The 15425-nt window shown below is 40.7% G+C and overlaps 2 protein-coding genes and 1 pseudogene across 2 annotated transcripts; all 3 read right to left on the minus strand.

Annotated features, from left to right (window-relative positions):
• Window positions 1–265: 265 nt before the first annotated feature.
• Window positions 266–5679, minus strand: LOC140941897 (BTB/POZ domain-containing protein 6-like; annotated as a pseudogene).
• A 1233-nt stretch (window positions 5680–6912) lies between these two features.
• On the minus strand, window positions 6913–8785 carry LOC140941675 (BTB/POZ domain-containing protein 6-like). Its single transcript, XM_073390692.1, has one exon. The coding sequence runs from the start codon at window positions 8734–8736 to the stop codon at window positions 7801–7803; it is 936 nt and encodes a 311-aa protein (XP_073246793.1). The 5' UTR covers window positions 8737–8785; the 3' UTR covers window positions 6913–7800.
• Window positions 8786–12182: 3397 nt separating this feature from the next.
• LOC140940964 (BTB/POZ domain-containing protein 6-like) lies at window positions 12183–15078 on the minus strand. The gene has a single exon (XM_073389925.1). It carries the CDS (start codon window positions 15070–15072, stop codon window positions 13747–13749), a length of 1326 nt encoding a protein of 441 aa, XP_073246026.1. The 5' UTR covers window positions 15073–15078; the 3' UTR covers window positions 12183–13746.
• Between the last annotated feature and the right edge of the window lie 347 nt (window positions 15079–15425).

The raw sequence follows: 15425 nt of genomic DNA on the forward strand, positions 1-15425 counted from the left end.
CTGATTACTCTGCGAGTGAAGATGTCAAAGAACACTGAGCAAAACAAAGGACTCTTTTACAAGTGACATAATAAAAGGCAACTTCTCCAAAAGTATTGGTTTTAAATCACTAAGGTATTAGATCTGCTATAAACCCGTTCGTTTCATAAATGTATAATTTACTCAAATAATAAACAATTTCCCCAAATCAAAATTACATAAGGCTATCAAGGCTATCAAGCTTTCGAAAAATAAATGACATCGGAGGTGTCAATTTTCTTGCGATTTATATAGCAAGCACAGAAAATGAAGAGTTGCATTTTTCTGGCTTTCCCTCGATAACTAGGAATAAAAAATCAATTGGAACTGAATTATACTTGGATTGGTAATTAATTTACCTTTAATTTCCAGCATTGTTCGTCAGTTTTTCCTTGAGACACAGGGGTGGAATTGTTCCCTTATTACCAGGAATTTAAGACGTTTGCTGCAAAATACACATATTTACCAAGGCTTCTTTGTGCCATATTCCTTGTGGCTTAAAACATTTTACAAAGGTTTACATCAGTTGTTTGGATTAACTCATATGAACCCACAGACTTTTGTCCGTGGCCTTTATAGTTATATAAAACTTTTAACTTAAACGTAATTAACAATAACTATAACAAAATTCCCTAAACTGATTGCCTACCAGCATCCGTGATTTCAACATTAATAGGACATTTTCTATGCCATGCCTAAGAAACTGGACAGTGCATGCCATCACAGGCACACTTGAATGTCTTTTCTTTACCTTGTTTTGTTGTCTAGCAAAAACTCTTTGAAGATCTTGTCTATTTTTAAAAAAGCTTACATCATAGACTTGCCACAAGTCAATCTCAATTAGTGCCAGAAACAAGAAGTGATGGACTTTGAGAAAGTCTACACCCACAATAATTGTCCTATTACTGTTTTGATTAACTGGTAACAGAACGTCTGTTGTCCAATTCAGGCCATAAAATACTTGTTTAAAGAAATCGGACCATTTTTGGACAATGTTTTTGAAGACGGAATGGGAAAAGAGCATAAAAATCAAAAAGGCTTTATTTATAGACCCTCAACTTCTTTTGTGTGTCGCCAGTGATCATCATAGTTGTAGTTATTAATACTATTGTTATATATGGATAACTGGCAGGGTGGAAAGAAAGTCAGTATAATTTACAGACTGCCATTCGGGCAAGCTGTAGCTGGCATGTACTAGCTCACAAGTCATTTCAACTAGCCCCCAAACCCTTTTTGATTAGCAGGATTGATTATAATCCTTCTGTAATTTGAATTTCCCCAAAAAACAGCACTTGCCCGTTGGGCAAATTACATTGTAAGAACAAAAATTACTAGCCTGATAGTAAAAGCCACTAGCCGCGGGCTATTAGACAGAACTTTCTTTGCACGCTGAACTGGTTACTCTTTCATTTCTAATTTTGACTGAAGGCAGCTACTGCAAACATACAAATAATTACTTCATAAAAATAAAAGTAGAGAACTGGCCAGTTAATTCACTTGTTCCGTTGTTATCACTGTTTGAGCTGTAAAAATTGAACTGTACTTGACCACACTCAAGAGATGTTTTCCCCCCTTCACCATACCATGAAGGGGGGCCTCTAATGAGTGACCTAACCACATATCTGTTGCTTTCATGTAAACAGATAGGAGGATCAAAACAGACAGTAAATCCGTAATAGCCTAGCTTCTCATCTTTTAATGATGAGTACGACCCTGTTTTCTTTGCCAGTGTAAAATTATTTGTGGCATCTTTAACGTCTGTACAAACAGAGTACTCATGACCTACACGGCCAAAATGTTGAATACCATGTAACTTAACTGACTTTAACAGACAAAACAATCACATCAGGTTTACCAGAATTATATGACCAATACCTTTTTGGTGGACTGTAATTTGAAAATCTGTAGCATTGATGGAGCTGTGTGCTGTCAGTCCTTGGGGTCTGTATAAATGGTAAAGGGGAAGTTAACTCAACATCATTATAGAATTTCATTAATTCACTCATCTCTCCAATATTAAGAATTCTCGAATCTAAACCAACAGAGACAAACTCCTTCTGTGACATCAGTGGAAACCGTATTGCTTTCACGATGTCTTCTCCAATGATTCTTCTCTTTGACTCTCCCTTAGTAGTTATTCCCTGCCGTTCACTCTCTTTTGTCGCCCAGCGATCAACAGCTTTAAACAGATCCACTTCTTTGATGGTCAATCTTTCTCTCTTCACAACACTCCCAATAAGAGATCGCTCAAGCGTGACAAAATCATCTGACGTCACAGCTTCTTCTGTGTTCTCCTCGATCACTTCCTAGAATCGATCTTCCAAATCTTTATCCTCAAATTTTTTAGCGTGTGGAAGAATGGAGAATAAATTGGCTGCTGATAGGTTTTCTCGTAGATATTTACTGCATTTCCCTGCAAGTGAAGGTACCATGTACTTATCCGCTAAGTACAGACATAGTTACTTCGGCGGAGCGCGAAGTAAAGGATTCGCGACGCTCAGGAATGTATCAAAGTTGCAATTTTTTGACAAGATTGGGCAAGCAAAGTCTGTAGGTTTTCGGCTCTATTCGGCTATTTGACGAAGTGAGAGCCGAATTAGTCCGAGATATCTCGAGATCACTTCGTTTTCTTTGAATTATTCTTTAACTTTTTCGAGGAAGAAAGAAGTACTATTTTGGCCTTCCCGGGGTTTGAACCGACTCACCTATGTGACCCGTCAGATCAGAGGAGACTCTAAGTTGAGGGATTAGCCGATTCTACTGCGACCCAAGGTAGTTTGGTAGCCTGTGTACAGACGTCCCCCCTCTCTCAGGAAAAATCGGGAGAGGAGACGTCTGTGAATCGCCGACGATAATCGTGTTCCCGTTTCCCCGGAATGTTGGGGACAGCCTCTGATTGGTTGTAATGTTAATGCCATGACGCAAATAATTTCCGGTGTTGTGATTGGTGAATGAACCTCAGAATAGATTCCCCGGGGAAAAGCTCAGCCTTTGTGGACATTCATATTTGTTTACCGGTATTTGTATTTCGGCTTTCTCCTAAAGGCATGAGAAGTTAAGACCACCGATGTTTGCTGCACCGGTTGCGGATGCGTCTGTCTGTACCGGTCGGTATTGTAAATAAAAGAGGAGGCATGCAAAATCCAACGTTAACGGCCAAGGCAGGGCAAGCTTACCCCAAAAAGATTCTATTAATGAATTGATTATTTGAAAAAATGAATCCGTTAGTCGTTCCCGTAACTGGTGTCAAATTTAAATCGGCATTCCTGTATGCGCAATGAGTAGTGAATATTTTAAGAGAACTTCTCTGCATTTGGTCAGATTGAAAATCTTTGAATGTATTAAATGATTTACATCAAATTCAGGGAAACTGAGCTGGTAGAAATTTCGTAACTAAATCGCGTGTAAATTCACGGCTCATTACGCATGCAAAAATGCACTCAGAGATGAATCTGAAATCTACAACTACCAACGGTTCAACTTAGTTTCGAATAATAAATGCATTAATGGGTCTTGGGAGGTACGCTTGACCTGGCTTGACTGTAATCAGAGATCTTATATCTGGATTTTTGGGTGGACATTGCGTGAAGATGTTCGTCTAGCCTGTGCACAGACGCCAGAGCTATTTTCGACCTACCTGTTTCTTTTCAACCGTCAGCGAAAGAACAAAAAATAATTTATGCAAATTTATACCTGAACACGATTATCGATGGCGATTCACAGACGTCTCCTCTCCCGATTTTTCCTGAGGGAGCGGGGACGTCTGTACACAGGCTAGTAGTTTGGGAGATGAAAAATAGTTATGAAATGATGCACTAGTTTCGGGACAAGATTGGGCGTGCAAGTTCGTGACTTTTCGGCTTGTTTCAACTATTTCACGAAATGAGATCGGACTACTTCGTGATATCTTGAGATCACTTCGAGTTTAGTCTTTAATTACTCGAGGATAAATAGAGGATATTTCGTGGCCGCGCAGAGACACGAAATTTCTCTTCGAGTGTTGAAAAACACTTCACGAGTGAGCCCTCCTTTCGAACTGTTTTATGATGAATTTAAAGTTACAAAATGCTGCACAAAGACATTTTGTCTTTGTTGAGTGTTACGTAGTAAAATTGCTTTCATGCGTTGCGTGACTTTCTCGAACGTTCTCTACGTTTTTTGGATTATACATGAATAATTAATTAGGGCATGTTTACATTTCAGCATGAGTCAGCAGATTTGCATCAGTTACTGAAATCATAAAATATGTCGAAAAGCTACTACTATTCGCCTGTTTAGTATTTTCTAGAACCTTATGTCAAACGGTATACAAGTTCCAAGCGAGTTCTTTTGACGAACTAAGTTTTTTCCCACGAACTGGACTGCTGTGTTTAGTCAAGTGTTACGAAGGTCGATTTTCAGGTTCTGTGTTGACAAGTTCGCGGAAGCCGTAAGATATCTGAAGTTCAAGTGAGTGTTTGTTATTATTGGTAGAGGCTGTTTAATTTTACTCAAAGTTCAAGTCAAGTTTGTGTTGGCGCATGCTGTGTTTTAAAGCTCTGTAAAGGCTCTGTTCCTTTGGTGTTAAACTTCCTTGTGTTAATCCGACATCCCTGCGTGCTGATAGTCAGTGAATAATTATCCTCAAAACATTCGAACTCGTGACTTTGAGTCTTAGCCAATTCCATGCTCAACGTAATTGACTCCTTACCCATGCCTTACATATCTTTAATCAGTACATGAGACTGCTATGCTGTTTTTGAAGCCTGATGTGACTAAGAAAAATAGAGAATTGTTTTTTTAGAAGGATTTGTATGAAGTCATCAGAGCATAACTGGGCTAATATCTCGGAGACAATTTGTCCCGAAATGCTAGTTTTTGGCAAGTAGGCCTCTTGGATGTGGCTCTTTTCAGAATATCCTGACAAATCCCATAATTTCACAAATTAACACCTTACTCTTACCATATTTGATTTCTTACTATTCCTCCGCATATACAATTAATTAGTTCCACAACCACGACGCCGAAGTGTACGCTCCGTAGCGTCTTGTTAATTGAGTGGAATGGTTATGAAACCCGTCAGACTCCTTTGTTATATGTTTTTGTGGACTTGAAAGTGCACAACGTTCAAAAGAATTCCTATCATTTTGATTGTACTGACCAATAAAAACGTTGCATTAATTTATTCCGTAACAATTTGCCAACAGAAAACAAAGGATTGTGCACTTTCAGGGTGCTTCCAACATAAACTGCAGCACTGTTGTTTTTATCATTCATGTTTGCCGCTTTTCATAACCAGTCTCCTCTAATAACTATGGTACAGAACATGCATCACGTTACTTAAGGTTAGATTCGCCTTATCGCTGTACAAGTACCGAAGAAATTCCAACAGACTGTCGTACTCACAGTCAGGCAGTTCAACACAGTCTTTAGCCTCCGCCAGTTGCCCATAAAACATGGCATAGAAGACAGGACTGCTAATAGCAAGCACAAGCTTGTGGGCTGGAATCGTCTTCCGGGTTTCACTTCAGCTTCCGAAGCAGGAACCACAAACTTCACATCGCCCTCCCCCTGACAAAGGAAAAACGGAGACGGGGAGGGTGCAGCTACACGTAGGCTACGCCTTGGGAATTCCCTGGAGACAATGGGAAGGGGAAAAAACAAGGAAGAGAAGCTTCCCATCGTCCACCGCCCTATTTTTATGGAGTAGGCTTGCCAAGCCACTTGCAAACGGACGCAACAATATTGCGTCCGCTTACCCGGGGCTGAAAGTTTGACCGGTTTCAAACTTTGCGCAGAAACATCCAACAACATGCAACAGGGTGTGCAAACGGACGCAACATGTAAAATCCAACAATGTTGCGTCCGTTTGCACCATAGTCTCTCCAAGTAACTTTACTGCGGAGGAGAGAGAGAGGTTCCCCAGCAATAGATTCCAAAATGTCATAAGGGTGCTTACCATTAACACAGACAACCCGAGTGGAAATCTTGTGCAAAAACATAAAACTATAAAATTTAACGTGGTGGGAGAACAACCCGCTACAAAGTATCCTCAAATGAGCGTTACAGACTTAAAAGAGTAGAAAAATGGATTCGCCTCAAATCACAGCCCAGTTTTCTGAAGCGTCCCAAACCGAAGGCGCGAACCATTTGATTTTCCAACCGGAATTTTTTTCCCATGTAAATTGTAAGTTAGTACCCGGAAACCACTATTTTGTCGTATCTATAATTTGACTATCAGTATGAGGGCAGAGATAAGGAGTGTTAGAGAAAAAGGGAAGCAATTGATTCGAAACACTTACGTTATTTTTGCGACGCTGTCAGGAATGAGGTTAACTGTCAGCCGTCAAAAATGTTTACCGTTAAAAATGCAGATTAATATTTACCGTCATAAAGTTTTAAGGTATTTCAAATCTCACTATTTCAGAAGAATCTCGTACCTGGAAAAAGACCTCGCTTCGGTCCTCTTCCCGGGTGGTTTCCCATAAATTTCGGACCAGCCCTCAAAAATTCTGGCCTCCCACGCTCGCTTTTTAGGGGTGCTCGAATTTCGTCCCTCCCCACAAATACGAGCTCCCCTCAACCAACAAGGGCAAAAAAATGATTGCCTTCTTAACACATGATTTTAAGGATGGAGCCCACCACTGCCAACAAGGATGCAACAACTCCCAACATTGTTGGCCCAACAATGTTGGGATCTGGAGTGCATCGTGGGAAGGATACAACCCTTAAGACTTTGTAAACTCCACGGAGACCACAGCCTCCTCCTCAGGCGCTTCGTTTTACGCAATCTAAAGGAGCGACTGGTGATGAACCGCAGGGGACCATGGGAAGGGTACAGATGGCAGGCGAAGCCCGTTGTCTCTTTCCTGCCTTCCTTTGTGCGCACATTTTCATCGAGAGAGAGACATACAGACGCCAGGGGGTGTCTATACACATGCACAGGCTATTTTTCGGCCTACATGTGACAGTGATGAATAGTAAAATTAGACAAAAGTAGAGCAATGATTTCTTGCTGAAGAGACATGAACAATCCTTTACTTAAAACCTACTCAAACATCGAATGGATCAACTCCTGCTTAAAATGCTTGATTGGAAATAAAAACAGTGTTCTGAGTGCTTCGGAGATCAAAATTCTGTCAAGCCAAAAACCACAGGAAATCGATGCACAGGAAACAGACCGACTTAATATGTTAGTAGTAAAAAAGAAGGAAGAACATGTATGTGTCAGAATCCTCCGAAGCATAATATACTCATTAAAAATGACATTTTAGCTAGATATTCTAGTCAGAGCCTAGGCTAGCTATAAAGGTTGAGAACATCCAAGGGAATAACGTTTAAGAGTCCAGAGCCGTGTTGGTCTGTCAACACCTTTTCAACTGTCAGAAGAAACCAAAAAATAATTCAATTATTTTTTTTGTTTGTATAAGTTATGCAAATGTATACAGGATCACGATTAACGACGGTGATTCTCCTTTTTTTTCCCTACGGTTCTTTGGGGAGGGGGCATCTGCGGTCCCGGGGAGTACTGCCATATATGGGCTATATAGGTATGTGCCGCTGTGAAGGGTATGGTTTTCAAGCCGTTTACTCTACAATAGGGTATATAAATCAGAACATTTGGGTCGAGAAAAGGGTATCATTTTTCAGGAAACTGATCAGTTGGTTGAAGATTTTATCTAGAATAGGAAACAGCTACTCTAGGATAGGGGGGATTTGGGGGGTAGCAAAATTTAGCTGAACTAGCTCTGGCATAGGTTAAGGGTTCCAAGGTCCGAGCGGCACATACCCACCCAGAAATTCCTAAATTATCTTCCCCGGGGGTATAAAGTCAAATGGCCAGGATGCAGCAGGTGATTGGTATTCTGAAAATCTGTGACACATGCTGTGAGCCCTTGGGGTTGGTAAAAATGTTAATGGATAGGTTAACTCAACATCACTATAGTACTTCATTAATTCACTCAACTCTTGAAAATTAAGAATTCTGGAATCGAAAACAACTGAGACAAACTCCTTCTGGGACATCGATGGAAACCGTATTGCCTTCACAATATCCTCTCCAATGATTCTTCTCTTTGACTCTCCCTCATTAGTTATTCCCTGCCGTTCACTCTCTTTTGTCGCCCAGCGATCAACAGCTTTAAACAGATCCACTTCTTTGATGGTCAATCTTTCTCTCTTCACAACACTCTCAATAAGAGATCGCTCAAGCGTGACAAACTCATCTGACGTCACAGCTTCTTCTGTGTTTACCTCAATCACTTCCCAGCATTGATCTTCCAAATCTTTATCCTCAAATTTCTGAGCGTGTGGAAGAATGGAGAATACATTGGCTGCTGATACGTTTTCTCGTAGATATTCACTGCATTTCTCTGCAAGTGAAGGTACCATGTACTTTTTCGCTAAGTACAGAACATGCATCACGTTACCTAAGGTTAGATTCGCCTTATCGCTGTACAAGTACCGAAGAAATTCCAGCAGACTGTCGTACTCACAGTCAGACAGTTCAATACAGTCTTTATCCTCCGCCAGTTGCCCATAAAACATGGCATAGAAGACAGGACTGCTAATAGCAAGCACAAGCTTGTGGGCTGGAATCGTCTTCCGGGTTCCACTTTCAGCTTCCGAAGCAGAAACCACAAACTTTACATCGCTCAATAACTCGTTGTCAAAAATAACCGTTGTTCTTTCCTTAATAGTTGATAGTTTCATCTGCCAGTTTTCTTCAACAGCAGCCATCGTTTCTCTCAGATTAACCGTCTAAATAACTTCTATTCTCTCCGTAGTACTTGTACTTGTAGTGAGTGATCGTACCCTCTCGTTCCCTCTCGTCTGTGTCGTAGGGCCTGGGAGGCTGGGGAGAGGGTCCATCGTCCCATCTTCCACCGCGCTCCTCCGCAGACTTCCACAGAGAGAGAGGTCCCTCACCAATAGATTACACAAAACTATAAGATTTGACGTGGAGGGAGAACGAGCCGCCACAAAGTATCTCCAAATCAGCGTCACAGACTTAAAAGACTAGAAAAATGGATTCGCCTCAAATCACAGCCCAGTTTTCTGAAGTGTCCCAAAAGGAAATGCACGAGCCATTTGAAGTTCCAACCAAAATTTTCTTGCCTACGTGCCGCGGCAAGAATTTCCCGGTTTTTCCGTGTAAATTGTAAGTTAGTAGCCTGTAAAACCACTATTTTTTTTCGTATCTACAATTTGACTGTAATGATGTGGACAGTGATGCGGAATTATAAAAAAGGGAAGTGATTGATTCGAGGGAGTCACTTTACTTTCGCGAGGGTCTCGGGAATGAGGTTAACCGTCAGCCGTCAGCTATAACCCCTCGAAGTCCCCCTCCTACGCGCCTGGGAAAGCGATTGTAGGAAGATTCCCCTCTTGAATGGGGTCTAATTTTTGAGGAATGGACCTTAAAGAGGGTATTAGTTTTCGTTTGTCTTACCCTTATAAACACAAACACACACCGATCCGAAATTTATGGGAATAGCCCCCGGGCAGAGGACCGGGGCGAGGTCTTTTTCCAGTTAATAGATTCTTTTGAAATGGTGAGAGATTTAAAATACCCTTAAACTTTATGAGGGTAAATATTAATCTGCATTTTTAACGGTCAAAAGTAACCTTTTTTGATGGTTGACCGTTGAATTCAAACGAGCCCCCTTTGCAGGTCAATGATGGAGGACTAAAAACACAAGCTGTTAATTTTTAGCTTTTAGCAAATAGTGGAGGAATGGGAAACAAACTTTGAGTGTTTTAGTTCAGTTTAAATTACCCTGCAATAACACGCTAACAGTATTGCAAAAAGTCCTATGGGCACAAATAAAAATTGTTAGGAGTTTAAGTACAAACTGACTTAGTGGATCTATACAAAGATGATCTACCTTTGCCACAGCTCTTCTTTGCCGAATTTGAGCGTTGGAAGATGGTGCAAGCTAGGATAATTACGGCTGATTTATGCGCTGCGTCCTTGAAAGCATGTGATCCTGATGATTTCCCTAACCTGTAACCCCTAACCATTCTTCTCAAGATTGCGGCTACTCTTCCCGTGACATCGTGCGAGTGCGAGTGTTCAATCAACACAATGAGAAGGCTAAACAATTACATGCGATGTACCATGGGCGAGAGTGGGCTCTCCTCACTGGCCATCATGCATATCAAGTACGATATGCCTTTTGATCTGGACGAAGTTGTCAATTTGTTTGAAGGCCTCCACACGTGGATGATGCAATTGCAAAGTTTGCCTCACGAAACGGAATAGTCCTGTTGTGAGTTGATAATTACGGTAGCCCATGTTGTTGCCCCAGTATATCCTAGTGACCTAGTATTATATGTAGTCAAAAAAATCCCACCATTGAAGATATTTCCCTAACAGGCGTTCCGGATTTGACAAATGGAGTCTCGAAAGCAGGTTCGAAAGACGAAAGGCGGGGACTACGATTTTTGGGGACCTAGGTGATACGTGTTTAATACATATTGACGTTTGACGCTGCTTTCAGTACAAAGACAGCGGAGCCGGGGAATTTGGGGGCTTAAGCTTTTTCTCCGAGATACCTTGCAGCACACTTCGAGTTTTGTAAAAAGTTTCGAGTACTTAGCCGGTATGTATCACTGTGAATGAATGTTCCAAGTCAAATGGAAATATTGTTGTTATGACTATAAAAAATACCTGTTATTTTAGACTTGATCGAGTTTGAAATATTCACGTGGAGACTACTGAAACTAGCATTTCCAGGTTTCTAGATTTCAACACAGTTTTCTGGGGGAAGAAACCCCTAGAGGCTCGCCCCTTTGGCGCTCGCAGTATTTCCTGCTGTTAAGAAATATTGGTATCAGTACGAACACCCCTCCTTAAACCCCAGCTACGCGCCTGTTTTCTAATACTTTAATTGTATAAAAGTTCCGTTCTTACCAGATTTATTTCTCTTGTAGCTGGGCGTTTACATGCTCTTGAATTTTAGCTTATATAATAGATCACACCGGGAACACACCGCCAACAAGGCTACCGCAACACGGGCGCAAATGACAACTCCCAACATTGTTGGCCCAACAATGTTGGGAGTTGAATTGCCTCCTCCACTCATCTCGCGCTTTGCGCAAAATGACCCGTTATCTCCCACAGAGGAAAAAGAGGTTTCCCTCTTGGGCTGGAGCTGAAAAAATTTGCAGTGGATTTGAACTTCGGCGAGAAAACGGCATTTTTGTTGCGACTGGTCCAGGACCCTCTAGCCAGATAGAAATGACCAGCCTTCTGACTTCGTCTTTTGAAGGGAGTAACAGTGATTATGCAATAAAGCCAAAAAACCAGAAACAAGACAACGAGACACCAAAACACATAGAAACACATCGCAGGTAAGGGTTTTTATTCATCTCATTGAAGGAAAATTAGATTTAACATTAGTTAGCCTTCGCAGATCTCAGTAAGCTTAGGGTGCTTTCGATTGGGAAGTCTGGATTTAGATTTGAAAATCCGGATTTCGGATTTGCAATCGAACGCGAAATCCGAAAACGGATTTCAACGCTGAGATATCTGTTTTTGGATTTTCATTTTTACCGTTCGATTGGGAAATCCGAAAAAGGATTTGAAAAACTGTCCTTAAGAACAGCGGTCTTGCACGCGCACGCATACTTAGCAAAAGAAGACCACTGTTCACGAGAATAGTTTTGCAAATCCTTTTTCGGATTTCCCAATCGAAAGGTAGAAAGGAAATCCAAGAAATCCGAATTTGAATTTCTTAATTAAAATCCACTCTGAGGACAGATTTCTCGGAGGTGAAATCCGTTTTCGGATTTCGCGTTCGATTGGGAAATCCGGATTTAGATTTTGAAAATCTAAATCCGGATTTCCCAATCGAACGCACCCTTATATTTTATTTCTCATACAAAGTCTCTTATTTCAACGGTCGCCTAGTACGCTACAATGGTTCGCCCAGCAGAAAAGTTCACGCGTCGTACTTTACACCCTTTCCTCGTAACGTGAGTTTGGGCGGCCTGTGAAAAGGCTATGATGACTGCAGCATTGCAGAGTAGTGTTATCATTTAGATTCCCTGGCATGGTAGAGAGGTACAAGCGTTGCGTCCAGCCCCGAAATCCAGCCGCCAGAATTTGTAAAGAATTGTAAACATGTCTAAATCTACCCACCAAAACAAAGACTGTGTAGAAGAACTGCTAATAAGCCGGATTCATTTTTACAGCTATACCAAAGTATTTTATTCAGACTCAAAAGTTAAAGTACATAATTATAACATCATTGCTTCACTGATTACCCTGAGAGTGAAGATGTCAAAGAACACTGAGCAAAACAAAGTACTCTTTTACAAGTGAAATAATAAAAGGCAACTTCTCCAAAAGTATTGGTTTTAAATCACTTAAGGTATTAGATCTGCTATAAGCCCGTTCGTTTCATAAATGTATAATTTACTCAAATAATAAACAATTTCCCCAAATCAAAATTACATAAGGCTATCAAGGCTATCAAGCTTTCGGAAAATAAATTATATCGGAGGTGTCAATTTTCACACCTAAGGTGTGATAATTGCGATTTATATAGCAGGCACAGAAAATGAAGAGTTGCATATTTCTGGCTTTCCCTTGATAACTAGGAATAAACAATCAATTGGAACTGACTTATACTTGGATTGGTAATTAATTTACCTTTAATTTCCAGCATTGTTTGTCAGTTTTTCCTTGAGACACAGAGGTGGAATTGTTCCCTTATTACCAGGAATTTAAGACGTCATGGCAAAATACACATATTTACCAAGGCTTCTTTGTGCCATATTCCTTGTGGCTTAAAACATTTTACAAAGGTTTACATCAGTTGTTTGGATTAACTCATATAAACCCACAGACTTTTGTCAGTGGCCTTTATAGTTATATAAAACTTTTGACTTAAACGTAATAATTATTAATAATAACTATAACAAAATTCCCTAAACTGATTGCCTACCAGCACCCGTGATTTCAACAGAACATTTTGTGTGCCATGCCTAAGAAACTGGACAGTGCATGCCATCACGGGCACACTTGAATGTCTTTTCTTTAGCTTGTTTTGTTGTCTAGCAAAAACTCTTTGAAGATCTTGTCTATTTTTAAAAAAGCTTACATCATAGACTTGCCACAAGTCAATCTCAATTAGTGCCAGAAACAAGAAGTGATGGACTTTGATAAAATCTACACCCACAATTGTCCTATTACTGTTTTGATTAACTGGTAACAGAACGTCTGTTGTCCAATTCAGGCCATAAAAATCCTGTTTAAAGAAATCAAACCATTTTTTGGACAATGTTTTTGAAGACGGAATGGGAAAAGAGCATAAAAATCAAAAAGGCTTTATTTAAAGACCCTCAACTTCTTTTGTGTGGCACCAGTGACCATCATAGTTGTAGTTATTAATATTATTGTTATATATGGATAACTGGCAGGGTGGAAAAAAAGTCAGAATAATTTACAGACTGCCATTCGGGTAAGCTGTAGCTGGCATGTACTAGTCCACAAGTCATTTCAACTAGCCCCCAAACCCTTTTTGATTAGCAGGATTGATTATAATCCTTCTGTAATTTGAATTTCCCCAAAAAACAGCACTTGCCCGTTGGGCAAATTACATTGTAAGAACAAAAATTCCTAGCCTGATAGCAAAATCCACTAGCCCTGGGCTATTGGACACAATTTTCTTTGCACGCTGAACTAGTTACTCTTTCATTTCTTATTTTGCCTGAAGGCAGCTACTGCAAACATACAAATAATTACTTCATAAAAATAAAAGTAGAGAACTGGCCAGTTAATTCACTTGTTCCGTTGTTATCACTGTTTGAGCTGTAAAAATTGAACTGTACTTGACCACACTCAAGAGATGTTTTTCCCCCTTCACCATACCATGAAGGGGGGCCTCTAATGAGTGACCTAACCACATATCTCTTGCTTTCATGTAAACAGAGAGGAGGATCAAAACAGACAGTAAATCCGTAATAGCCTAGCTTCTCATCTTTTGATGATGAGTAGGACCCTGTTTTCTTTACCAGTGTAAAATTATTTGTGGTATCTTTAACTTCTACAGAAACAGTGTACTCATGACCTGCACGGCCAAAATGTTGAATACCATGTAACTTAACTGACTTATTAACAGACAAAACAATCACATCAGGTTTACCAGAATTATATGACCAATACCTTTTTGGTGGACTGTAATTTGAAAATCTGTAGCATTGATGGAGCTGTGTGCTGTCAGTCCTTGGGGTCTGTATAAATGGTAAAGGGGAAGTTAACTCAACATCATTATAGAATTTCATTAATTCACTCATCTCTCCAATATTAAGAATTCTTGAATCTAAACCAACAGAGACAAACTCCTTCTGTGACATCAGTGGAAACCGTATTGCTTTCACGATGTCTTCTCCAATGATTCTTCTCTTTGACTCGCCATCAGCAGTTACTCCTTGCCTTTCACATTCTCGTGTCGCCCAGCGATCAACAGCTTTGAACAGATCCACTTCCTTTATGGTCAGTCTTTCCCTCTTCACAACACTCTCAATAATAGATCGCTCAAGCGTGACAAAATCATCTGACGTCACAGCTTCCTCTGTGTTCTCCTCGATCACTTCCCAGCATCGATCTTCCAAATCTTTATCCTCAAATTTTTTAGCGTGTGGAAGAATGGAGAATACATTGGCTGCTGATACGTTTTCTCGTAGATATTCACTGCATTTCTCTGCAAGTGAAGGTACCATGTACTTATCCGCTAAGTACAGAACATGCATCACGTTACTTAAGGTTAGATTCGCCGTATCGCTGTATAGGTACCGAAGAAACTCCAACAGACTGTCGTACTCACAGTCAGGTAGTTCAACACAGTCCTTAGCCTCCGCCAGTTCGCCATAAAACATGGCGTAGAAGACAGGGCTACTGATAGCCAGGACGAGCTTGTGGGCTGGAATCGTCTTCCGGGTTTCACTTTCAGTTTCCGAAACAGGAACCACAAACTTAACATCGCTCAATAACTCGTTGTTGAAAATAACCGTGGTTCTTTCTTTAATGGTTGATAGTTTCATCTGCCAGTTTTCAACAGCTGCCATCGTTTCTGTCAGATTAACCGTCTAGACAACTTCTTAGTACTTTGCCCTCTCCTCTGTGTCGTAGGGAGGCTGGGGAGAGGGAAAAAAGAAAGCGCCTGGGGATGAGACTGTCCCTGGGGATTGCCTGCCGACGATGGGAAGGGGAAAAACTGGGGAAGGGAAGCTTCCCATTGTCCACCGCCCTATTTTTATGGAGTAGACTTTAAATCAACTTGCAAACGAACGCAACAATATTGCGTCCGCTTACACTGGGCTAAAAGTTTGAGCGGTTTTAAACTTTGCGCAACAACACACAACGTGTAACATCCAACAATGTTGAGAATTGTTGGCCAAATGAATGTTGCGTCCGTTTG

This window comes from Porites lutea, chromosome 6 (genome assembly GCF_958299795.1).
Source record: "Porites lutea chromosome 6, jaPorLute2.1, whole genome shotgun sequence".
NCBI lineage: Eukaryota > Metazoa > Cnidaria > Anthozoa > Scleractinia > Poritidae > Porites > Porites lutea.